Genomic DNA, 27,304 nt, shown 5'->3' with positions numbered 1-27,304 from the left:
TTGAAAAGTTTTGTAAGTACATTTTAAAAAGTCTTGCTCGCGAACATTCGACCGTGGTTGCTATTTTATGTGTTTCGAAACAGTCATTGTCAAGGTCGAAAAGTCGGTGTCACTTGAAATGTTTGTCGATCGTCGTTTTCTGTTACAGGAGCTCTAATCTTTACTTGGACCCGTTGTTATTTCCAAAAAAAAAAAAAGGAAGGGGGTTGTTGTCATAATATAGGCTAAGAGACTATTAGTCGCCTCTTGTGGCAGATCAGTACAGCCGAAACCTCTTCGTACGACGCCTTCCGTCCGCCTCATCAATATCCGTTATTAGAAGTATTAAGACGATATTTGAGGAACAAGGAGTGCCGGAAATCTTGTACTCGGACAATGGTCCACAATTTACAAGTAAAGATTTCAAGGATTTCGCCAGGACGTACAGCTTCCAACACAGGACATCGTCCCCACATTACCCCAAGTCTAACGGATTCGCCTAAAGAAGGGTGGGAACATGCAAGAAAATCGGATTCGCCTAAAGAATGGTGGGAACATGCAAGAAAATTTTGACGAAGGCAGGGGAAACTGGTCAAGACAGCTACCTAGCAATGATGGCTTACAGAGCCACGCCACTGTCATCAGACATTAAGTCCCCGGCAGAGTTACTCAACGGACGAAAAATACGGACACCCCTAGTATCCAAGCAACAACTTGGCGATGAGCAGACTAGGACAGCCATACAGAAACAGAAAGATCATTCTAAGGTCTGCTATGACAGGAAACATAACAGACACCACTCCCACCTACATGCAGGACAGAATGTCTATGTCCAGCAGGAAAAAGCAAAGATATGGGAGCCTGGAAAAATTCAGCGCTCCAGCGTGACACCTAGATCCTACATAGTTGAATCTGAGAACGGTAACACCTATAGAAGGAACAGGCAGTTCCTCAGACCAGCTGGGAGGAGATCAACAACCGCAAATAGATCCGACCAACCTCGCCCCAGCGCTCTCCACCGGATCCCACCCAGAAGGAAGGTCCCCCCCCTAAACAAATCGAACAGCCGACCACCGAACAACACTCCAGCGGCACGCCTCACACCCGAACTGAGAAACTCACCCCCGAATTAAGAAGATCCCAGAGACGAGTGAATGCTCCTCAGAAACTGAACTTATAGGTTACACTATCCTAAAAAAAAAGAGACAATACCATTACCCTAGAACAATGGAGACAAGCTAAATAATATATTAGAGACTATGTTATCCCTTAATCAGATAAAGGCTAAATATCGCCCTTGGACTATATACATATATATGGAAGGGAAGGGATGTCATAATATAGGCTAAGAGACTATTAGTCGCCTAGAGTTATGCCCCTTGGCCCGTGACGTATGAATCTCGTCCGCCATTGTTTCTCAGTGCAACGTTTACTACTAGACAATAAAGAACGCATTTTACACCACCTTCGAGTCTGTTTATCAATGCTTCCAAAGTATGTATTATCACGACAGTTGTATATCTGATACGCTGCAGTTTAAAGAGTTCTCTCAGGGGAGGTAACAGTTACATATTATCACATTAAAATCACAAATCGCAACAAGCAATCAACAACTTATGTGGAGCAGCAATCAGCATTTCACCAACTTCTCATCCACAACGGAGACAAGACTAGAATTGCTAGTTTAAAAAACTGCAATTCCAACCGTCTCATTAATGTGAGTTCATAAACGTCCTTTACATAAGAAAGTTTTTATTTATTCTTATTTGTTATATTTTAATTTAACACCGAAAAGAAACAGACAATGACTAGGAATTGGCAGGCGAGCAGTTAAGTCCAAGTTGTACAACTCTAGAAGGGTCACATCTGTATTTTACACCGCCAAATCATGAATATTACAAATTATTAGTTTTAAAATAAAAATTATTAAAGTTTTAAAATAAAAAAAATGTAATTAATATTAAAAAATATTAAAATTTGTTCCATTCCCATCTAATGGGAGAGTTGTGGAGACGGCGTGAGAAAGGACACGCATTTCCATGAATTATTAAAAGCATAAGACAACAATATAGTTTTTTTTAAAGAAATGTTTAATTTTCAAAATTGTTTTATTTTGTATATATAAATTTATATTTTGTTACGTCGTTCATTAGGTGTGTCAGAAATTTCGTGAAAAATAGTGAATAATTCCACCCCGTCTTTCCAAGCTTATAACTCCTCGAAAAATGTAATTCAAGCCCTAACTTTTTTTCAATTAAAGAAGCAAGGACCAAGGTCTCATTAAAAAAAAAAAAAAAAAAAAAAAAGCAACGTGGTTTTTTTTAAAGGTTTTAAACTTCGGACTTTACAGGTAAATTTCTAAAAAACACTACTTTTTTGTTTTAAATTTGAATATATTATTTATTGACCTTTTCTCTTCAAGTTGTGGTATATAACACTTTGGTGAGTAAATTAATTATTTACTTTTTAATAGACATATCAAAATGGGAGGAGTGAATTATTCGACCCCCCCCGTCTTTCCAAGCTTATAACTACTCGAAAAATGTAACTCAAGCCCTAATTTTCTTTTCAATTAAAGGAGTAAGGAGCAAGGTTTAATTAAAAAAAAAAAAGAAAAAACAAACAAAGTGGTTTAAATACAAACAGGTAAATTTCTAAAAAAAAAACACTACATTTTTTTGTTTTAAATTTGAATATATTATTTATTAACCTTTTCTCTTCAATTTGTTTTATATCAAATTTTGGTGAGTAAATTAATTATTTACTTTTTAATATACACTTGAAAATGGGGTCCGTGAATTAAAAAGAAAACGTTTGTCTAAAATATTATATTCGGTTTATTGGAAAGAGCCTAAAATTTTACATTGACTCTGAAAATATCGTAAAAATAAAATCAATAGAAAAATTTTGATAGATTTTTAAAATTTAAAAATTGAAACATATCGAGTTCGTAAAAGTCATTACTGTTTTTTAAAAAATAAAAAAATATTTCTATTACTTTTAAAACAACTTTAATAGTTTATTTTGGAAGTATAATCCATAAATAAACTAAATCCAATTTTTAAAGAGAAATTACGAGTTTTTGTATATTTTATTCGAAGTTTCGTGTTAGGGGTGTAAAAAATTCCTACAAAAATTCAGTGTAAAGTATGACTCTGGTTTATGAAAACGTTGGTTGTTTTAATCGTATTTATTTTAGCTTTAAGCATCGACATAATTTATGCTCTAAACGTGATTGGAAAACAATTGCACATTTTTAACGGACATTTTTACACGAGGAACGAAATAATGATTACACCGTTTTACGATGACCTTAATTCATTGTTCTTTAACAGTTGATTTTCTCTTTAAATAATTTCACTTTTAAATCGTGTTTTTAATTTTTTAATTTTTATTCTTTTATATTTTCATATTTTTTTTTCTTAATGAATTGGACACACAAAACAAAAGTTGTATCTATTTACTAAAGAAATCCTAACAAACAAAACAAATTTTCTGTTTTGAACATTTAAAAAAAAAGTAACGAATTCGTTACACTTTCTTTTTCCTGGAATGAAAGGTAAGTTATTTTATTTTATTTTATTTTATTAATTATTTTTTACAAGATGTGTTTATTTATGTAAAATTAATGATTTCTGAGAAAATAATAATAATTATCATATAAAAAAATAATTTAATTTGAAGTTGGTTGAATTGTTAGACAACTGAGCACAAAAAGAAAAAGGTTTTTTTAAATATTTAATTGTTTTAACATGTTACGACGAGGAACCAGATTAAAGGAGAGTGTCACCAATGTTGCGATGGTGAATATGATAATGTTTTTTCTAGTTCCTCAACAAAACAAAACCATTAAACATTACCTCAACGTAAACAAAACCATTAAACATTACCTCAACGTAAACAAAACCATTAAACATTACCTTAACGTAAACAAAAACATTAAAACGCGTCCGAATAAGCGTTAAGGTGAAGACGAATATAAAAGTTCGGTAAATCATACCTTACGCTACAACAGAACACCGATTATTCTAATTTGTTTTTTTAGAGGTATTCGAGGTCGCTGACAATGAATCTGATAATCAAACCCGTCGGAAATTTACCGTTTGTATTGTATAAGCCCCTTGACCCTTGGAATATTTTGCGCCATTTCACCACCTTCAGTTGTGTTTTCTTATTGTGAAGTGACTTAGGAATCTTTAGTAGACATTTGAAATAACAAAAAAAAAAATGTGTGTTGGTGTTATGTAGTTTTAAATGCTTTTTTATTAATCTAAAAAATATTAAGTTTTCTCGAGTGGTTTACAAAAACATGTTTTTATATTTTTCTTACTTTTTTTGCGGGGGATATTGAATTATGGAACTTGCTTAGTTGAATAGGTGCTTCTGCAGTTTTATTAAATGTTTTTTTCTGTGAGTAATACCGTTTAACATTTCACAAAAAATTCTGTTTACATTGGGGGTGGGGGCGATTAAAGGGTGGGGTTGTGGTGGCATTCTTTCACAGAGGGGGTATTCAATTAGAGAACCTGTGTAGTTAAACTTTAAGTTAATTTTTAATCACAGCCTTGTGAAATAATAGCGTGATTAAATTTTACCCATTTAAAGTTTGTGAAACATTCTTAATATAAAAAACGTCAAAACTTATTAAATCAGAAACTTGAAAACAATATGTAAACGACCTTTTTCCTCATGCGTCCTTATTGATATTTTAATAAAAACGAATTACTATGCCGTTATCTTTCTTACTAAAATAAAATGCAATTATTACTGTTTTATGAGTCTCTTTCACTATAAATTAAATAATTTAATAACGAAATTAAAATAAAAATCTTCAATTTCTTTTTAGTCAAATCACATGACAAATATATAATAAACCAATTTTTTTTCTGAACAGAATATATTTGTAAACCAAAACATTTATTGTATTCAAATGTATTAATATATAAATGTAAAAACATTTTATTTAAAAGTCTGCATAAGAAAATATAACTTTAATAAAACAATTTTGTAATGAAAGTAACATTGTATTTTTATAGAGTAAAAAGTTAAAATAATTAGGTGTGCATAGAAAAAATAGAAAGAATTGACAAATAAGAATTCATTCTTACTACAGTAATAACAGGGAAGTATATCTTTTCTGGTAATAATAAAAATATATTTTGTTTTATTTTTTTTCGAATTTCCAAAGTTTGTAGTCGGGGTATTTAATCAGAAATGATTACCTAATCTAATCAGAGAAATCATGTTTGATTCGCGGGACCATTCTTTTTTGAATGAGCTATCGTTCATTCCAGAATAACTTAATATTTATTTGTCAGCCAATGAGATTTTGTGAAATGTGAGGAGGGAGAAATCATTATTTTTATGGATAGAGAAAAGGAAAGATTATGGTAAATGTATAAGTATATGAGCCAGAATATTAGGGCGAACCCCATATATGACCCTAATGCAAAAAACCTCCAGGTGTCGCTGGGTGCGTGAGTAGTACTTATTTTTAAAAGGGAAAAATAATGGCTACTTTCATTGTATATCCGTGCGATAGTGATGATGTCAATCCAAGGATTAAATCTAGGGTTTTATTATAACGGATTAACATGTCAAAAATGTTGTTCTATAGTTACATAAGATAGTGTCTAACAATGTAGACATAATGAATTTATATGTGGCATCTGTTGTTATGAACCTATGATATTTTGGTCGAGAGGGGAAAAACTGTGCCATTTTTATTATATATAGGTATAGGACAGAAAATAAAAGAGATAAAAAATTAAAAATAATTTTTTAACCATCGACAGTCAGACACTTTATATTACAAATTCATTTTAAAAGTTTTACGAATACACAAGCAGAAAGGCCATGCATATAAAATCAACAGTAGGTTCTTTGATATAACAGGGGTGCGTTCAAAATGAATGTGTCTGTTTCGAGCAGAATATTACCATGATACTTGACTATCGCCTTTTTAACTTTAATTCAAACTATTATTGCCACACAAGCAGATAGACACGACATATATAATCAACAGGAGGTTCTTTGATATGACACTGAGTGGTTCGAAATGAATGTCCGTATGTTAACCGGTTTTCATTAAATGAAAAAGGAGTCATGTCAGTTTTTCTATGACGACAATATTATCGTTCCACCTTGTACTTCAGTTTTTCTTCCATAACTCGATAATTTATGTTGTGAATTAACTGATAATACGACACACACACACACACCTATATGTATATATGTATATATATATATATATATATATATATATATATATATATATATATATATATATGTGTGTGTGTGTGTAGTAGTAGTAGTAGTTGTTGTTTTTTGGGTCACCATATATATATATATTCATAGATATAGATATATATGTATAGATATGTGTGTGTGTATATATGTATATATATGGTGACACCATATATATATATATATATATATATATGTATATATATATGTATATATATATATATATATATATATATATATATATATATATATATATATATATGGTGACCAAAAAAAACAGAGGATATCCAATTATTTTTCTGAGCATTTTACAGTCAATTTTAAAGTCTATACATATATATCTATATCTATGTATATATATATATATATATATATATATATATATATATATATATACATATACATAGATATAGATATATATGTATAGATATGTGTATATATATACATATATATATATATATATATATATATATATACATATATATATATATATATATATATATATATATGGTAACCAAAAAAACAGGATATCCAATTATTTTTATGAGCATTTTACAGTCAAGGGAGAAAAAAGGCCAAAGACCTTAGTGTTTTGATGTGATGTTTTGAATATAATAAACTAGTTATGACGAAAGTTTCATTTCATTCCGACAAAACACTAAGAAACGGGGCCTAATAAGAGTTGGAATCCATTTTTGGGGGTCACCTTATATATATATATATATATATATATATATATATATATATATATATATATATATATATAAAAGTGAACGTGTCTGTCTGTCTGTCTGTGTGTCTGTCTGTCTGTGTACATTTCCCGACGCAATAACTCTGTCAATTTTTAGTCTATAGACTCGAAATTTGAAATACCGGGTACTGAGATTTGGGAAAATTGATGTGAGGGGTGTCAGCCAGAAATTTGGCTGTTAAGGGGTCAAATTTCAACGATTTGACCTTTAAGAACTCTACCAAACTCCTCCGACAATTTTGGGTCTAGACACTTGAAATTTTAGATATAGGTTCCTTGAACCTGGATCTAACTTAATAAAGTGATTTGAGCCCGAAACTATAAATTTTAAGGGGTCATAATAGGGGTCAAAGTTTTAAAAAATTAACCATTTTTTTGTTTTTTTTTTTGCTTTTTTTGCACAGCATACACCTCCAAACACCCGAGCAACGCCGGGCACCCCTGCTAGTATATATATATATATATATATATATATTGCACTGCCTCTTTTCTGATTGGAAAGCATTTTCCCAAGTACTGCCAGGAAATATGATCCCATAACTTTGCAAAGTTCTGTAAGGTTGCGTATTACAAAACTTACTCTTTTTTTTCTTATTGGAGGATTAAATTAAACTTTTGTTACTTCAAATATTTCCTGAGAAAATATCAAATGTTTTAAACAGTATTAAGAAATGTTGAAAAATTTGAAGAGTTTTATTAAAGTAATTTTCTCCAGAATAGGAAAAACCTGTTTGTAAGTTTTAGAATAATTTTGAAATGATATATTTTAGATCAGAGTTAACATGTCAACAGTTAAGTGACGTCACAAAGTAAATAAATTGTAAACATAAGCAAACAAAAACTCAAGTAAATGAAAGGAAATAAAATCGATCGAACATAGGTATGTAAGATTCAAAATAGCAAATATTAACTTTTTCAAAATATATTATTTTAACTCATCTTAAAATTGCAAAAAATATTTCTACTATACTTTTGAAAAATCCTTAAATCAGGTGTCACAAATTTTATTCCATCATATTTCAGAACTTCATTAAGATATGTTATATGAAACACATACTGTTCTCAATGGCATAACTTCAATAGACGAGTAAAGTTCACTGTAAAATAGCAAATGTTGTAATTCATGACCGAGTGGGTTGTCAGTGCGTGTTGAAGAGCTGTCGGTACTTGTGCATTTAACGAACCAGACATAACTCAGCATTTGCTCGGCTTTGTCCGACGCATGACGTCAACAGCCGGATAAAACCGACGAGAATTTCGCTATCAATTGGAAGAGTGTCACAACTCAAGAAACGCTTATTTGAAGAGAGTTAGAAAAAATTTTGTTTTAAAAAGGTTTGTAATATTCATTATTATTTCGTCGGTTACGACGAAATAATAATGAATATTACAAACCTTGCGGACCAGCTCCAGACCCCAGAGGCTGCACTAAACTTTTGCCAGCAACGGAAATTGTTGGTAGAAGAGAAAAGGTGTTTACATTTTGGCCAGGATTGTGTACTTGCAAAGAGAACAAGCCTTTCCGATGGTTATGGTTGGAGGTGTAGAAGTGTAACATGTCGATGGACCACCATTAGGATTGGGACCTTCTTCTCAAAATCCCGACTAACCATCGCATGTATAAGAAAAATAATATACTTATGGGCGTTCGAGATGGCATCTACAAAAAAATCTCCATCGCGAATGTGGGTTACGTTCTCGCCACACAATTGTGGATTGGAAGATTTTCCTGCGTGATATATGCAGGGACTATTTTCTTAGGAATCTCCGGCAGATTGGAGGCCTAGGCCATACGATAGAAATCGTTTTTAACCGCAGAAAACACAACGTCGGCAAACTTCTGACGCCGGTTTGGGTCTTCGGTGGATACGACCCCGCCGAAAAGGAGGGTTTCTTGGTCACTGTACCAAATAGGAACGCCGAAACCCTCCTTCCACTAATAAATAAATAAATAAAATCCTTGTTTCTGGCAAAAAGAAAAAGTCCTTGTTTCTGGCGAAAAAAAATGTACAAATAATCCTTGTTCCTGCCCCCCCCCCCAATGCTTTTTATTGCCCTTTTTTAGGCTTTTTCCATTTATTTGACATAAAGAGTTGCAAAAAAAAATTAACTTTTACGTGTTTAAGACATAGACAATATGGTTTTTACGTTAAAAAATGAAAAAAAAAAGTGTAGACAAAAAAGTTTCCTGTTACTTAACAAAAAAACTTGTTTTATATGTATTTATTTTGAAAACGGAAAACAATTCCAAACAATATTAATAAAAAAACATAAATAAACGGTAGGTTTTTGCTTTTTACTTATTTAATTTTTTTATGTTTCTACATTTTACAATTTCATTGTACAGATATTTTGTTGTAGCGTTGTTTTTATTTTATTGCCAACGCTCGGTTTTATTCAGCTGTTGACGTCATGGGCCGGACAAAGCCGAGCAAGTGCTGAGTTACGTCTGGTTCGTTAAATGCACAAGTACCGAGCTGTCAACTATGGGAAGACTGTCAGCTAATTGGTTCATATTCCGAGTAGCTGGTCTGCCAAACCTAAATGATATTCAGTGCAGGTTTGCCCCCCCATGTCTTCTTGATCTAGTGCTCTTCATCAATTCACTGTTCAGGTAACTCGTTATAATACATCAAATATTCCAGTACCTTCTTTCCCTAAACTGTAGATTATAATCTTGCTGTTTTCCAAATTAAGGTAAATATTTATCTGCTGGTTTTGCATTTATCATCTTTAGTTCTTTTTAATACTTCTTATATCCAGTGGCTTCATATTTTGTCTAGAGCGACTTTCATATAAACAAACTAAACTCTTTAATTACTTAATTTGAATTGAATTGTAAAAAGTTTTATCATTTAGAATGCTTATCTTACATGTAAGTTTAAAATAAGTTTGAATATATACTATATAAAATAAGTTTAAAACAACAGTTTGAATATATACTATATATAATACATTTGAATATATACTATAGAAAATAAGTTTAAAATAACAGTTTAAAAATATATTATATAAAATAAGTTTAAGATAACAGTTTTAATATATATATATATGTAAATAAGTTTAAAATAATAGTTTAAATATATACTATATAAAATAAGTTTAAAAAACCAGTTTGAATAAACATTATATAAAACAAGTTTAAAATAACAGTTTGACTATATACTTTATAAAGTAAGTTTAAAATAACAGTTTGAATATATACTTTATAAAATAAGTATAACATAACAGTTTGAATATATACTATATAAAATAAGTTTAAAATAACAGTTTGAATAAACATTATATAAAACAAGTTTAAAATAACAGTTTTAATATATATATATATAAGAAGTACTCATACATGTAACATGTCTGGTTACATTTTAGAACGGAAGTTCATTGGATTATAGGATGCTTTGCTCGTTAAATATACATAACATTAAACATAGGGTAAGTTAGGATCTTCTCTGGAGATGTCCCTATTACATGGAAGGCCATCTTTTATATAGGCACATATTCCATGCCCATGGCGATCTTGGGGGTCAGATTTGGAAGTTAAATTAGAGTATCCTTTAATTATGAACTCATCTAGGGAAATGGACTGTCCAATGCCAGTTTCACTTAGAAATAATATGCCTGGGTTAGTCTCCTAAAATTGGGTGTCATCCTCGAGAAGGTTAGAACGTAGACCCCTGATGTTAGAGAAGGAGACCTGGTAGTGGGGGGGTCTACATTAGAAGTTGGATTTCCGGGTTTAATCGCATGTTTTTTATTGAGACTTTTCATGATGGTGTTTTGGGATTTGTGAACTAGGTCTACAGACATGCCTGAAGCAGGGCAGAGAGGGAAAGTAAGAGAAAAATAGAAATGAAGATTTTTTTTGCATTTTACAACGGAAGTTCAGTGGATTATAGGATGCTTTGATCGTTAGATATATATAACATGGAACATTAATTTTAAATAATAGGATGAACAAATTGAGAAATAGAAAAAAAGCAAAGTAAATGCATCAATCTTCATGCGTTAGTTGTTTTGTCATAAAAGTTTAAAATAATACATTCAATCTTTATTATAGTAATTTAAATATTTTGTCTTACTAATATTTAAAGATGAAAAATTATAGCGTTTATAAGTTAAACATTTGTGGTTGCAAATAATGTTTATAATCAGATGAATTATGTGCGAATGAATAGTTTTTCTGTTAATTTTTCCATCCCAAACAAGTCACAACGCCAGTCGGACATAAGGTGCTACTAAAATACTGTAAATAAAATATTTTTTACGTTAATATGAATTAGGGTTGAACAGACATTTAAAGATAAAACATTCAAGGCGTTTTTTTACACATCACAAACAAGGCATATTACCAGCTGGATATAAAGGACTAATATTTGTGGCTATTACTAAGAAACGGGTTGATCAATGACTGCACATATTAAATTTAAACTACTGCATTTCTGTACAGTAATGGAAGCAGAAAACAGGAAGGGAATTCTAAAGTCTAACAGACTGAGGGAGCAACTACAAGAGTAAAATGCTTTTTGGTATGTACAAATATCAACAAGGAAGAAGCGAGATTTTGCTGCTTGTCGGATTAAGTAAAAGTATATATGCCGAGAGGGTAAAGTTACTATATATTCATCAGATCACATTCCATAAATTACTTGAAAATGGCTATAAGGATTAAACATTGTGAAAGTGGAACAGGGAGTGGATCTTAAGCGTAGGGGTGGGACGTATCCGATTTGAGATTCTTTTTTAACCTTATCTAAGACTGAGTTTGTTATAGTTGCACCAGCTCCATGCATATTCTAATGTAATCTAAATGTTTTACATAAAACCTAAAATAATATGGTTAGATTAAATGTTTATAGTAATGTAAATGTTTTGTTTTACTAGTATTTAAAAATCAAACTTTAAAACGTTTATAAGTTAAACAGACGTCAATAATGAATAATCTTAATCGTATATATTACATTTAAACTACTGCATTTCTGTACAGTAAGGGAAGCAGAAAAATGAACGGAATTCCAAAGTCTAGCAGACTGAAGGCAACTAAAAGAGTAAAGGAATTTCTGCTATATAGAAATACCAACATAGAAAAGGTTTATATGTTTTGTTTTACTTGTGACATTAAAAAAATATTTGATGAAAAGTGGCCATTTCATAGCATTAACATTTTAATCATTAATTTGCTAAAAACTCTTCAAATATATCATATAGATTATTATTTATTAAAACATGTGAAAGAATATTCATTTCTGAACAAAATAGTGATATTTTGAGGACTATAAGTGCTTTGGCTTCTGAAATAGGGTTATTTTAGAAGAACTACCTTGAAATCTTGAAATATCCAAAGTGTTTTTATGGTTGGTGAGCATTACTAAATTAATGTAGATTATTATAGAATAAAAATCTCTGATTTAATTGTGAAAGTATTTTTATTATCAACTAGCAGTTCCGGCCGGCTTTGCTCAGGCCCCATGTATTATAACTTTATGTGCATATGTATATATTAAAAGATGTGAATATTTATGGTAATGCCTTTCTATATAACAGGCTTCCTTAACTACCATAGAGAAAAGTTGGTAGAGGCCGCAGATGTCAAATTTCTTTTAAATTTTGACTCCAATTTTGATTTTTATTGTTTTGAGCTCAAATTAAATTCAAATGTTTTACCCATGCCCAAGTTACATGTAAAATTTCAAGTGCTTAGACCCAAAATTAGCAGAGGAGTTTGGTAGAGTCTGCAAAGGTAAATTCTTTCAACTGACCTCTTGGCAGCGAAATTTTCACCCAAAGTAGGAGTATGTACATTAAATTACTTGAAAAGCGAGTATAGGGATAAATCCTTGTGAGTTTAAACATTGTGGGAGTGGGACAGAGAGTTAAGCTTGAGTGTGGGGGATGGATGTATTAGATTTGAGAGACTTCTTCACCTTGTCTAAGATGGAGCAAGTTATGGTAGTTGCATTTGCTCATGTGTGGAAAAAATCCTCAATGCATATTCTAATGCTGGTTTTGAAGACGTCTAGGATACTTGTCGAAATATGTTTTTGTAATGTTTAGAAAACTCACCTTTTTATGAAGTCTTTGTAATGATCTCAAATTATTTGCTAATGTACTTGATAATTATTAAACTAAAAAATGGTTTGTGTCGATATTTAAAGACACTTTAAACATTGACATCCTTCTAAATTAAAAGTATATAGTTACAAATAATTTTTTATTCAGATAATTTAGGTTAACAGTTATATTTTCTCGAAGATAGCTTGATAGGATTGACAAAAAAATTGACAAATGCATAAGAAAGAAACAAAAAATAATAATAATTAAAAAATTAAAATGTATAGAATTTCAACCAAATAAAAGATTTAGATACAAATAAATATTAAGACAATTGTTTGTATTTCAATATTTCATTATATTCTAACCAACGCCTGTATTGTGTATGTACTTGATAATTGTTAAACTAAAAAATGTGTTCGAAGCCGTCTAGCATACTCTCAGGAAAATTAATTTTTAGTAGTGTTTAGAAAGCTTGCCTTTTTATGAAGTTTTTGTAATGATCTCACATTCTTTGCTAATGTACTTGATAATTATTAAACTAAAAAATGTGTCGATATTTAAAGACAGTTTCAACATTTACACCCTTCTTAGTTAAATGTATATAGTTACAAACAATTTTTATATTCAGATAAGTAGAAGGTTAACAGTTATATTTCCCCAAAGAAAGCTTGATTGAATAAAAAAATTGACAAATACACAAGAAAAGAAACAAAAAGTAATAATACTTAAAAAATATTATGTATAGAATTTCATTGTATGATTTGTAACCAAATTAAAGTTTTGAATACAAACAAACACATATTAAGACAATTGTTTCATAATGGCGCGTTTTGATTTACATCATAAAAAACTCCAACTAAACTTTCAGCTGATCAAAACCTGTATCGTATATCGGTTCTGTGTAAAGTTAAAAAATACTTATTTTTAACGTGACTCTTATGGATTTTTAGAGTAAATTAACCAACGTGTTGTGATGTAAATCCAATAAAATTTACAATAAACAATACTAATATATCAAAGCAAATACTAAAAATATTGAATTTCATTTTTTTGCAGATGTTCCTGATTGAACCCTATGATTGAATTTCAATTGAATATGCTTTTCTTTAAAGATTATTCAATGAACAGTATTACCATATTTGGAAGACTACAGCGACATCTGTGGGAAAATATTTCTTATACTAGCCACTACTATTTACAAATGTTATGAAATAGTTGTTAAATCTTAACACATATTTAAGGTAATATTGGTTTTGATTAAATATCTGTTTAATTTTCAAAGTAATGAAAAAATAATAAGATATCAAATCAAAAGTTTTGTTTTATGAGAATTTAAACTGGGAAAATCACATTTTTATTAAGTGATTTTATTATAAAAACACATTTTGTGATATGTGTGAGCCTTCTTTTTCTTCAAAATAAAGTTTACATATATATGAACGCACACTGCAGAAAATAAATGCACTTATAGAGAACTAAGCATTATATAAAAACTATAATTTTGATTTGTGGAGTCTTATAAGATGATTTCTCCCCAGCTTAAACATACTGCTTTGGAATAAGAAGGAATGTTTCACGTAAAATGTATAACTATTTTTGTTTTATAAAATTATCGTTAGTTAAATATGAGAAATCACACTGGTGTAAAACAATATTCTTGTAAATTTTATTGATATTCTTGTTATTACACATAATCATTAATGAGATATGAGAACTCACACTGTGGAAAAGCCACATTTATTTTAAGTGTGTGAATATTTCTGATCTAACAAATTAAATTTGTGATACATATGAGAACACACACTGAAAGTACATAGCAAGCATACCCGGTGAACCAAGTGCAAGTGAAATACAAACGATTGCACTGAAAGGGACGGCTAGAATCCTGAAAAGATCTCTTGGTTGGACTCACTAAAATAGGGGTAAATGTCAGACATCTGGTTGGATGTCCCATCCCCTAGAAGAAAAAGTTTAAGAAAAATGAAAAAAAAGAGGGAAAAGACTAATAATTAATATTGACGAAAAACTGGATGCAATGTTTGATGTAAAATGTATAAAAATCCTTGAGAAAATTTTGAAAAACTAATTAAAGATAATATAGTTCTCACATGTGCAAAACCATATTCTTGTAAAGGTTGCTGAGATACTTATTTTAAAACGCAATAGCAAGTGAAAATGAGTACAAACACTGGGGAAAAGCCACATTCATGTGATGTTTGTGGATATTCTTGTTCTGTGAAATCAAAGTTAGTGATGCATATGAGAACTCACACTGGAAAAAAGCCACATACATGTGAGGTTTGTGGATATTCTTTTTCTATAAAATCAAAGTTAGTTAGACATATGAGAACTCACACTGGGGAAAAGCCACACTCATGTGAAGTTTGTGGATATTCTTGTTCTTATAAATCAAATTTAGTGACTCATATGAGAACTCACAGTCGGGAAAAGCCACATTCATGTGAAGTTTGTGGATATTCTTGTTCTACAAAATCATATTTAGTGGTACATATGAGAAATCACACTGGGGAAAAGCCACATACATGTGAAGTTTGTGGATATTCTTGTTCTGTAAAATCAATGTTAGTGAGACATATGAGAACTCACACTGGAGAAAAGCCACATACATGTGAAGTTTGTGGATATTCTTGTTCTGATAAATCATCACACGTGAAACATATGAGAACTCACACTGGGGAAAAGCCACATACATGTGATGTTTGTGGATATTCTTTTTCTGTAAAATCAAATTTAGTGAGACATATAAGAACTCACACTGGGGAAAAGCCATATTCATGTGAAGTTTGTGGATATTCTTGTTCTTATAAATCAAATTTAGTCATCCATATGAGAACTCACACTGGCGAAAAGCCACATTCATGTGATGTTTGTGGATATTCTTGTTCTAAAAAATCATATTTAGTAGAACATATGAGAACTCATACTGGTGGAAAACATCATACATGTGAGGTTTGTGGATATTCTTGTTCGGTAAAATCAAAGTTAGTGACATATATGAGAATTAACACTGGGGAAAAGCCATATTCATGTGGAGTGTGTGGATATTCTTGTTCTGTAAAATTATTGTTAGTGAAACATATGAGAACTCACACTGGGGAAAAGCCACATACATGTGAAGTTTGTGGATATTCTTGTTCTGATAAATTATCGCACGTGAAACATATGAAAACTCGCACTGGGGAAAAGCCACATACATGTGAGGTTTGTGGATATTCTTTTTCTATAAAATCAAATTTAATGAGACATATGAGAACTCACACTGGGGAAAAGGCGCATTCATGTGAAGTTTGTGGATATTCTTGTTCTTATAAATCAGATTTAGTGACCCATATGAGAACTCACACTGGGGAAAAGCCACATTCATGTGAAGTTTGTGGATATTCTTGTTCTAAAAAATCATATTTAGTGGAGCATATGAGAACTCACACTGGAGAAAAGCCACATTCATGTGAAGTTTGTGGATATTCTTGTTCTTTAAAATCAAACTTAGTGAGACATATTAGAATTCACACTGGGGACAAGCCATATTCATGTGAAGTTTGTGGATATTCTTGTTCTGTGAGGTCATCGTTTTTGAAACATATGAGAAATCACACTGGGAAAAAGTCACATTCATATGAAGTTTGAGGATATTCATGTTCCGTGAAACTATCGTTAGTGATACATATGAGAACTCACGCTGGGGAAAAGCCACATTCATGTGAAGTTTGTGCATATTCTTGTTATTATAAACATAAGAACTGACACTTGGGAAAAGCCATATTTATGTGAAGCTTGTGGATATTCTCATTCTGATAAATCATTGTTGGTGAAACATTTAAGAACTGACACTGGGGAAAAGCCATATTTATGTGAAGTTTGTGGATACTCTTGTAATCGAAAATCATCGTTAGTTATACATATGAGAACTGACACCAGAGAAAACCCCTATTCTTGTTAAATTTGTGGATATTGTTTTGTAAAATCAAATTTACTGACTCATATGAGAACTAAGAGAGAAAAGCAATGTTTGGAAACATGATCCACTCCTGATAATATGAGCATTAAAAGTTACCATTTGCTATTATAAAGACATTCTTGCGGCATATACATAAAACACAAGGCTATCATTCCAGATATTATAATATAGCACAACTCCGAAAGAGCTGCGATCATTATTGATGTGACAGTCCCAAATGATTTGGACTTTAATAGAGCTGAACAAGAAAAGATAACAAAATATTGGAGCATCATATTAATAAAAAAAAGTATCTTCAGAAATACTTCGAATCAATCGCTGAAAGACCAATCTGTAATGAAATACAAATAGCAGCCATCAATGGAACAGCATCTATTTTTTAAAAAGCCCACGGATAAGTTTACATCGTAAGGAATCAAGTGTAAGCTTGACGAGGTAGCCCCGTTGATCTCTCAGAACTAAAAGTAAAATAAAAAAGCGAAACTAAGTATAAAGTAATAAAAATAAACCGGAAATGAAAAACATTGTTGCTCTCTTTTCTTATGAATATTATAAATCAGATATAATTTTCACAATCGAACTGTACCAAAACTTTTTGTAGATAAACTACTGTATATGTAGTTTGTCTTTGCTTTACAGTTAATAAATATTAGTTACAAACATGATTCCGCATAGTCTTGAAAATCTCTTATGAAATTTGTGATCTTTTTTTCATATTTTTTGTTATTGTTTGATCGGTTGGTAACACTCTTATTATACAGAAGCGTTTAGCAATGGATTAGTTTTTTAAATTTTTCCTGAACCCTGAATTTACTCAGACAATGTGAACTTATTAAACTGAATGTTCCCCCCGACAGATACCATTCATATATTTAAGTTATTAGTGGGCCTAATCAGTAATTATACAATAAATCACCTACAACGATTGGAATATCCCTCTGTTTACCAGCGTTAACCTCATGAAACGTTTGATACGTTTACTGAAATTCAGTTTCCTTAATTTGATAGTATGGTTTTCAGCTATTTTCAGTTGACTAACGTCAACACATCTATATATCTATAAAAGTTATACTGTCTATGTGTGTCTATGTCTGTATAAATAGGGAAAACGTTCTAATCGGTTTTTGGCCGACAATTTGACTGCGAAAGGGTCAAAGTTTAGAAGGATGGACCTTTGTGGTCTCAAAGTTTTTAATCAATCTCATATTTTGTCCACTTATGTATTGAATGTGTCGGGCCAACCTCTTAGAATAAGTCCACCAATTAATTCACACAGTGTTACATCATCATTTGTTGTTTGGTGTAACTGAGCTAATTTTGGGGTTAAATCAAAAACAAAATCCACCCTCAGGTGCAGGTTTAGGGCTTCTTTAACTTTTTTATTTGGTAGCCTTTAGAATCCATCCACTTATGTCATATCTTTCCATGGCGATAGACAATCGTCATTCCATACCCTTAAAACTTAACAGCATACGCCGGAGGGGAAGTTGGGCTGCAACCAAGTTTTAAAGTTGATAATTTTCAGAGGTTTATAGGTTCTGAATATGACCTTAAACTATATCCAGTGGTGAGGCCCAAGCTTGCGGGCTTTGGGGAGTGTGGAGCCACCCTTTAATTGCATTGCTTCCAGGTCCACTCTGACCCGGAGTGGTAGTACCTGTTAGGGTCCCAACTATGAGTTAAATAGAAACCGACTTGAAAACAACAAATGTATTCTATTAAAAAAAATTTCTTCAAACCTAAAAGGGTTGATATGCTGTAAAACAAAAACAACCAACCAGAAGTTACTGTTCATTTTTTATCTGGAACACACTTCCATGGATGTAAAACCAGAATCGTCTACAGGCAAAAAATAACTGCAAGGAGTTCCCTGACTATGTTATCAGAGTGTCGTTCAGTTTTGCTTACAGATTTGGATGAAAATGCTATGAGTTTTCCTTCTTGATGGAGGGTGGCACCATGTTCTCTACTTGATGCATCGACTTGGATGACGGTTTGATTTGCACGGTTAAAATACGACAGCAACATATTTTTTATTTGTTGGAAGTTTCTCTTGTGGTTTTCTGTCAAATGGCACTCCACTTAATTTTAAGGAGATTTCTCAATGTTGCTGTGAGATCTGACAGATGTGGAATGAAAGGTGCCATGTACACATGATTCTCAACACACTCTGAATGTCGGTGGTGTTCAATGGACTAAGAAAACATTTTTATTTCCGTTATCTTTCTGGATCAACAATGCCATTTCTTCTGTGCACTCATCATTAAATTGTGAAGTGTCCATTGACCCATTTTGCAGGTTCGTATGTCACCTTGTGTTACCATATTTTCCAAGTCAATCTCGATTTTTCCGTCACATGTCTGTGCAATCCTCATTAAATTGTGAAGTTTCTAGTCATTCTCTTCTTTGATTCCTCCAAAAACAATGACATCATCGATCAGCCTTGGAGTGCCAGGCCACTTCTGCAGTATCATCTCCATCTTTTAGATAAACGCACCTTGAGACATCACCAGACCAAAATGCATCCGTTGGAAACAATCTTCCAAAGGGAAGTTGAAGGTAGTCAACAGTTGTGTGACTGCATTGAGTTTGATATACCAATAGCCATTTTAGCATCCAAGTTAGAAAAATATTTGGCACCAGAGAGTTTATATGCAAGTTCTTTTATTGTAGGGGTCCTGTTATGGCATTTCATGATGACCTTGTTTAAATCTTTCGATATACCAATAGTTATTTTTAGCATTCAACTTAGAAAATATTTGACACGAGGAAGTTCACGTGCAAGTTCTTCCATTGTAGGGGTCTGTGATGTTATGATTTGAGTTAGATTGTCTACTAAATAAAATAAAGATGAGTAGGAACTCCTCCCACGCTTCTCTCTTTACATCATCAACATTCTGATCCACATCTGGCATCAATTGAAATGAATGGCTCTCGTCTTCAGGAGGCCTCAAGTTTTGACAAGCTTCTGGGCTTGACCATTACTCCTAATCTTAAATGGAACACGTACATCAAATCTGTTGCCAAGGCCGCTGGAAAAATGGTGGGATCTTTCTATCGATCCGGTAGATATCTCACTGCTGATGCAATTCTCTATCTATATAAGAGCCAGGTACGTCCAAGGATGGAATACTGTTGCCACATCTGGGCAGGAGCTGCTAGAAATGACTTGTCCTGCCTTGATAGAGTTCAAAATAGACTTTGTAGCCTCGTAGGAGATGTCCTTTTCTCTTCCCTGCAACCTCTATCTCACAGAAGAGATGTTGCGAGTTTGTGTCTGATGTATCGTTATTTTCATGGAAAGTGTTCGACTGAGCTTCAATCTATGGTTCCCCCTCGTCAAACTTTCACAAGAAACACTCGTCTAGCTGTAAACACTATCAATAATTCCCCCCACTCTTTATCTGTGCTTAAACCTAAACGTAGATTCCATGAACAAAGCTTTTTTCTTAGAACTGCACGCCTGTGGAATTGTCTTCTGTTTTCCTGCTTTCCGGCTGACTACAATATGGTTGTGTTCGAGTCTAACGTAAATAAGTTATTGATGAGCCGTTCCATATAAGTTATCAAATTTGCCAAATTTTCATTACTAATGATTACTATATTGTCCAATTTCTACTGTACACTCTTTAACCCTTATCCTTGAGTAGCCTCTTGGCCTTGATAATGTTGTGATTCCTATGTAAAAAAAAACACTACGTCTTCTGGAGAATAAAAAATATATACGCACACCGTTTAAAAATATGTCTTCCGATTTGTCTCTGTTATTAATATGTATCATACAATGATATCATATCTTTACATTTAATGTAATGGCATATCATGATGGCCTTGTTTAAATCTTTCGGATCTAAAACAGGTTAAGTGGTTGACCCATTCTGCAGGCTCTGTTACTCTTCGTATGACACCTTGTTTTACCATATTTTCGAAGTCAGTCTGGACTTCTTCCCTCACATGTATGGGACATTGTCTCTGTGCACGTATAACAAGGTGATTGTCTGCTTTCAAGACAATATGGTATTCAACTTCAAAATTACCGTTAAAAAGATCTGGATACTTATTTACCAGATTCTGTACTTCACTGAAACTTGGATTTCCTGGATTGCACAATGTGGCCTTACTAGTTGAAGGTCACTGGTCGAAGATAGTCCTATGATAGCAGCTCCACCTGTTGTCACAACAATGAACTTGGCTGTCTTCCATTTTCCTTTGTGTGGACAAGATGTTTTTATGGATCTGTGCGGTTTAATAGAACAATTATATGCTGTTAAAACTAATGGTGGCGCTTCAATCAGACGAGATTTTATTATCGATAAATGGAGAGTGTAGATAAAAACCGCAGGTCTCTACTGAATTTTTGTCAATTCTAATAAATTCTAATAGTAGCTTCCAAATTATGCAGTCGAAATTACCTGGATATTACAAATTATGAATAAAATAAAAACAATCGTGTTAGCAGGTGAAAAATGGCTGCCATTGTGTTTCAATCGAAACGAAAAATTACTGCCCTTTTGAACTCGTCTATGTCTTATGATAGTTTTCTTCAAACTCTATTTATATTTTCTTTTATAAAAACTTTTCTACCTTATCGATTTTCGTAATTTTTGGATATAATCATCTAAAACGAATACGATGATACCATTGTTTTCATGTGATATTCAGAATTACGATTTCCGAAATTCCGTCCTAAAGTGTAGAAGCGCCTAGTTGGTTCATTCTTGTTGCGCCGAGGAGTGGTTGTCCTACTAGGTTTATCAGGCGTGAGAACATTTTCTGGGAGGTACATAGGCTCTTGTATCAACTTTAGCTTTCAGAAAGTGTGTGCCTGGGCGGTTGGGAAACTATTATAGGGTTTGTAAAAATATATGGCCGTCGGTCACTTTGTTTTTTTGGATAGAGTCGAAAAACATTAATTCAAACTAATTAAATATTCCTTCATTCTCCCTCTGGAAACCATTTACAGAATGAACACGGTTATTGTGATTCTGGTGTTTGTACTGCTTCCTTTGTATTTCTCAGCGTCCTTGTTTACTATATGCCTACTTCGATGCTGTGAGTTTTGCCACATTCTCTGCTGCTCTTTCTCATTTTTGTTGGTGCAGACTTTGGCCTAATGATTTTTCCATCCACAAGCTGCCTGCACATATGGTACCCCATGATGGACATTTTCCACTTGGATTATAGCCTTTGCATCGTTTACAATGCTTGTATTTCACTGCATCTATCTCTTTTTCTTTTCATTCGTAGAATTCAGCCAGTTGTCTCATTTGGTTTATACGGTTTATATTCTAAAATGGAGGCGCCATTTTTTCGCACACCTGTCGTTAAAACCCAAGGAAGAAATCAGTATTTTAATCTATGGCCGAAGTAGGAAATAAATAACAAATGATAAATAAATAACCTATATATTAATTACTTCCTGTAAGAACTATGAAAAATAGTAAATAAAGAAAGTGAAAGAGAACATATATCCGTGATTGTTTAATTGGAAATGTTTCGATGTAATTAATGAAAACGGGAAAGTGTTTTCATGAAACGTGTATATATATATATATATATATATATATATATATATATATATATATATATATATATATATATATATATATATATATATATATATATATTATTATTATTATTATTATTATTATTATTAAAAACAGAAAATGAAAAAGACATTATTATTAAAAACAGAAAATTAAAATAACATATTCTTAATTGTCTAAATTGGGCGAGCGCTATTTAAAAACAAAAAAAAATACTGTATAAAAATACATCAAAATATAATTGTAAAAACATTTATTGAAAAGTTTTCATAACAAAATATAATTTTAATAAAACAATTTTGTAATGAAAGCAACATTGGATTTTTATAAAATAGTTGGGGTTATTTTTTATTTTTTTATTTTTTTTTTAAGTTTTGAATGCTTCGTTCCAGATATGACTTGCTCTATAAGTTATTCATCTGTGTCCTGGGCATCTCAGAATTTGCACTTTAATATCTGTAATTTACATCTGCCTAGAATGTCATTGAAATTCTGATTCCCTTTATTTATATTGATGCAGAAAGGAGCGATAATGAAATACAAGTGTGACTGTAATCATTCTTTGAATTTTTGCTAAATGAAACTGAAACCGAAAATTAAACTGTAGAAGTGTCGAAGTTTATGGCAATAGAAATAGTAACTTCCGGATAAAGTGCGACGTTGCTGTATAACAACGTTGATTGTTTTAATTGTATTAAGGTTATAATTATTTTAGCTTTAAGCATCGATTTAATTTATTTCATTATTTAATATGCTTTAAGAATAATTGGAAAACAATTGCACATTTTTAACTAATGAACGGACATTTTCACACAAGGAACGAAATAACGATTACACCGTTTTAAGATTACCTAAATTCATTGTTCTTTAATAGTTGATTTTCTCTTTAAATAATTTTACGTTTAAATTGTGTTTTTCATCTTTTAATTTTGATTCTTTTATATTTTCATATATTTTATTTCTTAATGAATTGGACACACAAAACAAAAGTTGTATCAATTTACTAAAGAAATCCTAACAAACAAAACAAATTTGGTAAAATCCATTGAAAGCGGTCGGTGGTTCTATGAGAAAATAAAGCTGTGTACGCATTATAAATGTTTCTTTTCTGTGTCTTATGTTATACATTAGTACATTAGGGGTCATTTCGAGTTAAAAGTTTATTTACTGCATTCATCTGGACTAAAGAAAATCATGATTTAAATGTGTATGTCTCGTCTAAATAACTAACGATAATTCTGGCCGACAAGACGGGTGATCAAAAAGTCAGATCGAGCGTACCGGAAAACGAAATGAGATCAAATGAGGTCTCATTTCGTTAGTCTCATTTCGTTTTTCGGTACGCGGTACGCTCGATCTGATTTTTTGATCACCCGTCTTGTCGGCCATATTAGATATTCATCATTAGTTATTTAGACGAGACATACACATTTAAATCATGATTTTCTCTAGTCCAGATGAGTGCAGTAAATAAACTTTTAACTCGAAATGACCCCTAATGTACTAATGTATAACATAAGACACAGAAAAGAAACATTTATAATGCGTACACAGCTTTATTTTCTCATAGAATCACCGACCGCTTTCAATGGATTTTACCACAAATTTTCTGTTTTGAACACAAAAGAAGAAAACGAATTCATCCAACTTTTTTTTTTACTTTAGACGGAAAATTTAGGAGACGGGCTTTAACTCGGTACTAGTGCAGAGAGTGACCCGGACGTAAATAATAACGTTATTATTTAAAAAGCCATTCTTAACATGGGGAGGGGAGGGTGTTTTCTACCTATTCTATACTTCAACCTTACAATTGAATTTTAAAAAAAAACATATAATAAACTTTAATTAAACTTGATAATACGATTTAAAGAAATAACGCGGATTACTCTCTGCACTAGCACCTCTAACTCTGACCTGACTCAGGGGGACGAAAAATAAATAGCACCGGTATTTTATCATTGCCGTAACCATAGTTACATTCACTTGTTTCATTTTCGTTTACAATGTGGCTACTTGGCCTTCGGGCCGAGATCAAAGTGTAGTATCTGTTCCGGCAGATACTGCAAGCAAAGACCAGATGTGGGGGCAACCCCACATGCCTGACCTTTAACCAGCTCCCATTTCTCACCTCTCGGGAGCTGGTCCCCTTTTTCCCTTCCCCCTCCCTTCACTCCTCACATTAAAAATCGGCCTTGTGCCTAATTTGCTCGGTGGGGGAGCAAATAAATACCATCTGTTCCGGCAGATGCTGCAAGCTATGACTAGCAAAGACCAGATGTGGGGGCAACCCCACATGCCTGACCTTAAACCAGCTCCCATTTCCCACCTCTCGGGAGCTGGTCCCCTTTTTCCCTTCCCCCTCCCTTCACTCCTCACATTAAAAATTGGCCTTGTGCCTAATTTGCTCGGTGGGGGAGCAAATAAATACCATCTGTTTCGGCAGATACTGCAAGCAAAGACCATATGTGTGGGTAACCTCACATATAAGACCTTGGTCAATGTAGGGGCAACCCTTCATACCAATTGTCACTATCCAGCTCCTCTACTCCCCGGGGAGTTGGTCCCCATTTCCCCTTCACTCCTCACATTAAAAATCGGCCTTGTGCCTAATTTGCTCGGTGGGGGAGCAAATAAATACCATCTGTTCTTCAGATGCTGCACTTCTATTTCTTGTTCTCTTTCGGTGGAGGAGAAATCCTTCACGACTGAGACAATTTTTATTTTTGTACCTTTTCTCCACGTTAAAAAACGACCCTGGTGTCTAACTCTGTCCCGTGGGGAGGCATAGTAAATAGGTACATGTTAACTTAATGCTAACGAATTCGAGTTAATAAGTATTTTATTTCGTATTTTTAAACAAGGAAAGAATTTATATAACTTTCGGTACTTGTGCAGTTTACGTCATCCATTAACAAGACGAAAATTTCAAAAAAACAATTATATTCTACGTACCCGTTATGAAATGAAGTTCTCTTAAAAATTAACTATTTTATTTATAAACAGTAGAACTTTATTAAAAAGAATTTTTTAAATAATTTTAATAAAATAAATGTTAAAAAGAATACTGTTCGCGAATGCATTTGATGATTCGTGGAAAACAAAATTCCCCTTCTCTCTTTTTCACCACAAAAATTCCATCAAATGCATTCTGAACACAACACGTCGATTTCCAACTTTTCGCAAATGTTTTTTGGTGTGGGCCCATAAGCCCTTGACGGTCTCTGTAAGTATTGAAGAGTCCAATGGGTCAACGAAGTTTTCTTCATGGATCACAATGTCATGATCATAAATCCCTTGTTGAAAATCGTTCAGTCCTTCTTAGGCCGGCCATCCATCTGATATAATTCTTGTCCCTGGCAACATCCAAGATCTTATTATCGGGAACAAGGTGTGTCGGCTCCTGCTTTCGACCATAGCCAGGTTGCACAAATTCGATCCCCGTTCCACCGCTCCAAAAATCCATACCCATTTTTTGGTTTGGTTTGGTTTGGTTGTTTTGTTTTATGGCATATCAACCCTTTTCAGGTTATTTCATGCCGAATCTGGTGATTTTGAAGAACGATTTTTTAATATAGTATATTTGTTTTTTAAGTCGTATTCTATTTAACCCATAGTTGGGACCCTAACAGGTGCTACCACTCCGGGTCAGAGTGGACCTGGGAGCAATGGCAATTAAAAAGTGGCTGCACACTCCCTAAGGCCTGCAAGCTAGGGCGCTCACCATCGGATATAGTTTAAGGTCATATCCAGGACCATACCCATTTTTTTAATGTGTCCTTTATTATATTTACATTTAAAAAAAATAAGACTCATCAATTTCCACTACTTTAGGGGTTTCGCGTTCATCTAACCCACCTAGCATGATGGGATGATTGAGCATGTCCTGCTCGCAGACTTCTCTGATGAAGTTCATCCAGTCAACGATGGTCCGTTGACTGACACCTACTTCTTTTCTAATGGTAACCTGTGGCATATCTATGCTCCAACAAAACAATATCGTTTTTTTTGTTGTTTTTTTTACACGGTGATCACCACTTATCAAGGCCCGGAAGCCACTCAGGGATAAGGGTCATTGCAAGTACATTACGTTAGAATTTGCTTAATGGAGAGATGGCTTTTTTACCAAAAAGGAGCTCTTCCTTCGCAAAACTTTTTTTTTTACATTGTAAACATTGCCACACAAAACAATCTCCCCTCCCAGCATTTTTATATAATATACGGTCTTGTCCACATACGTTGCAAACACTATTATTTTTTACTAGTCCTAATGAGGCTGTTTTGTGCAGCTGCAGTTCATTGCTTGACAATAAATCATATAAATATGTAACTGTCTATTTCATCTCCTCATCTTCTGCACTAGACATTATAGTGTCAATGATGGTGGTTTTCATTTTTTTTACGATAATAATTAATTTTAATAATTAACAGTAAGAAAACAGAAAATAAAAACAAAAATAGAATGCAAACAAAAAAGGATAAAAAAAAAAAAACAAGCTGAACATATGGTACCCCATGCTGGACATTTTCCATTTGGATTATAACCTTTATTTCATTATTTGGATCAAGTAAAGAATAGATACCCTGTATCTGACGACGCCGCCTGGTGGTGACAAGCGCACAATTCAACTAACACCGGTGATTCGACCTTGACATTGGCACAAGCACATGGCGTCGGGTGTTTGTAAACACGTCAAATAGCAAACATGCTCGAATATTCGCCAACAATTTTTTTTTAAATATATTTACAAAACT

The 27,304-nt window shown here is 32.6% G+C and overlaps 1 protein-coding gene across 1 annotated transcript; it reads left to right on the top strand.

The window, feature by feature from the left end:
• The first annotated feature begins 3,203 nt into the window (after positions 1 to 3,203).
• Positions 3,204 to 17,671, top strand: LOC145270885 (uncharacterized). The gene is made up of 2 exons (XM_080126438.1): positions 3,204 to 3,538; positions 14,084 to 17,671. Exon 2 carries the CDS (start codon positions 15,203 to 15,205, stop codon positions 16,673 to 16,675), a length of 1,473 nt encoding a protein of 490 aa, XP_079982564.1. The 5' UTR covers positions 3,204 to 3,538; positions 14,084 to 15,202; the 3' UTR covers positions 16,676 to 17,671.
• The last annotated feature ends 9,633 nt before the right edge of the window (positions 17,672 to 27,304 follow it).

This window comes from Euprymna scolopes, chromosome 46 (assembly GCF_053919585.1).
Source record: "Euprymna scolopes isolate OS-2025 chromosome 46, ASM5391958v1, whole genome shotgun sequence".
NCBI classification, from domain to species: Eukaryota; Metazoa; Mollusca; class Cephalopoda; order Sepiida; family Sepiolidae; genus Euprymna; species Euprymna scolopes.
This window is presented reverse-complemented; position numbering and strand designations above follow the sequence as displayed.

Bases quoted from the DNA above. Each gene is read 5' to 3' on its own strand.
- LOC145270885 (XM_080126438.1), top strand. From the start codon at position 15,203: ATGAGTACAAACACTGGGGAAAAGCCACATTCATGTGATGTTTGTGGA.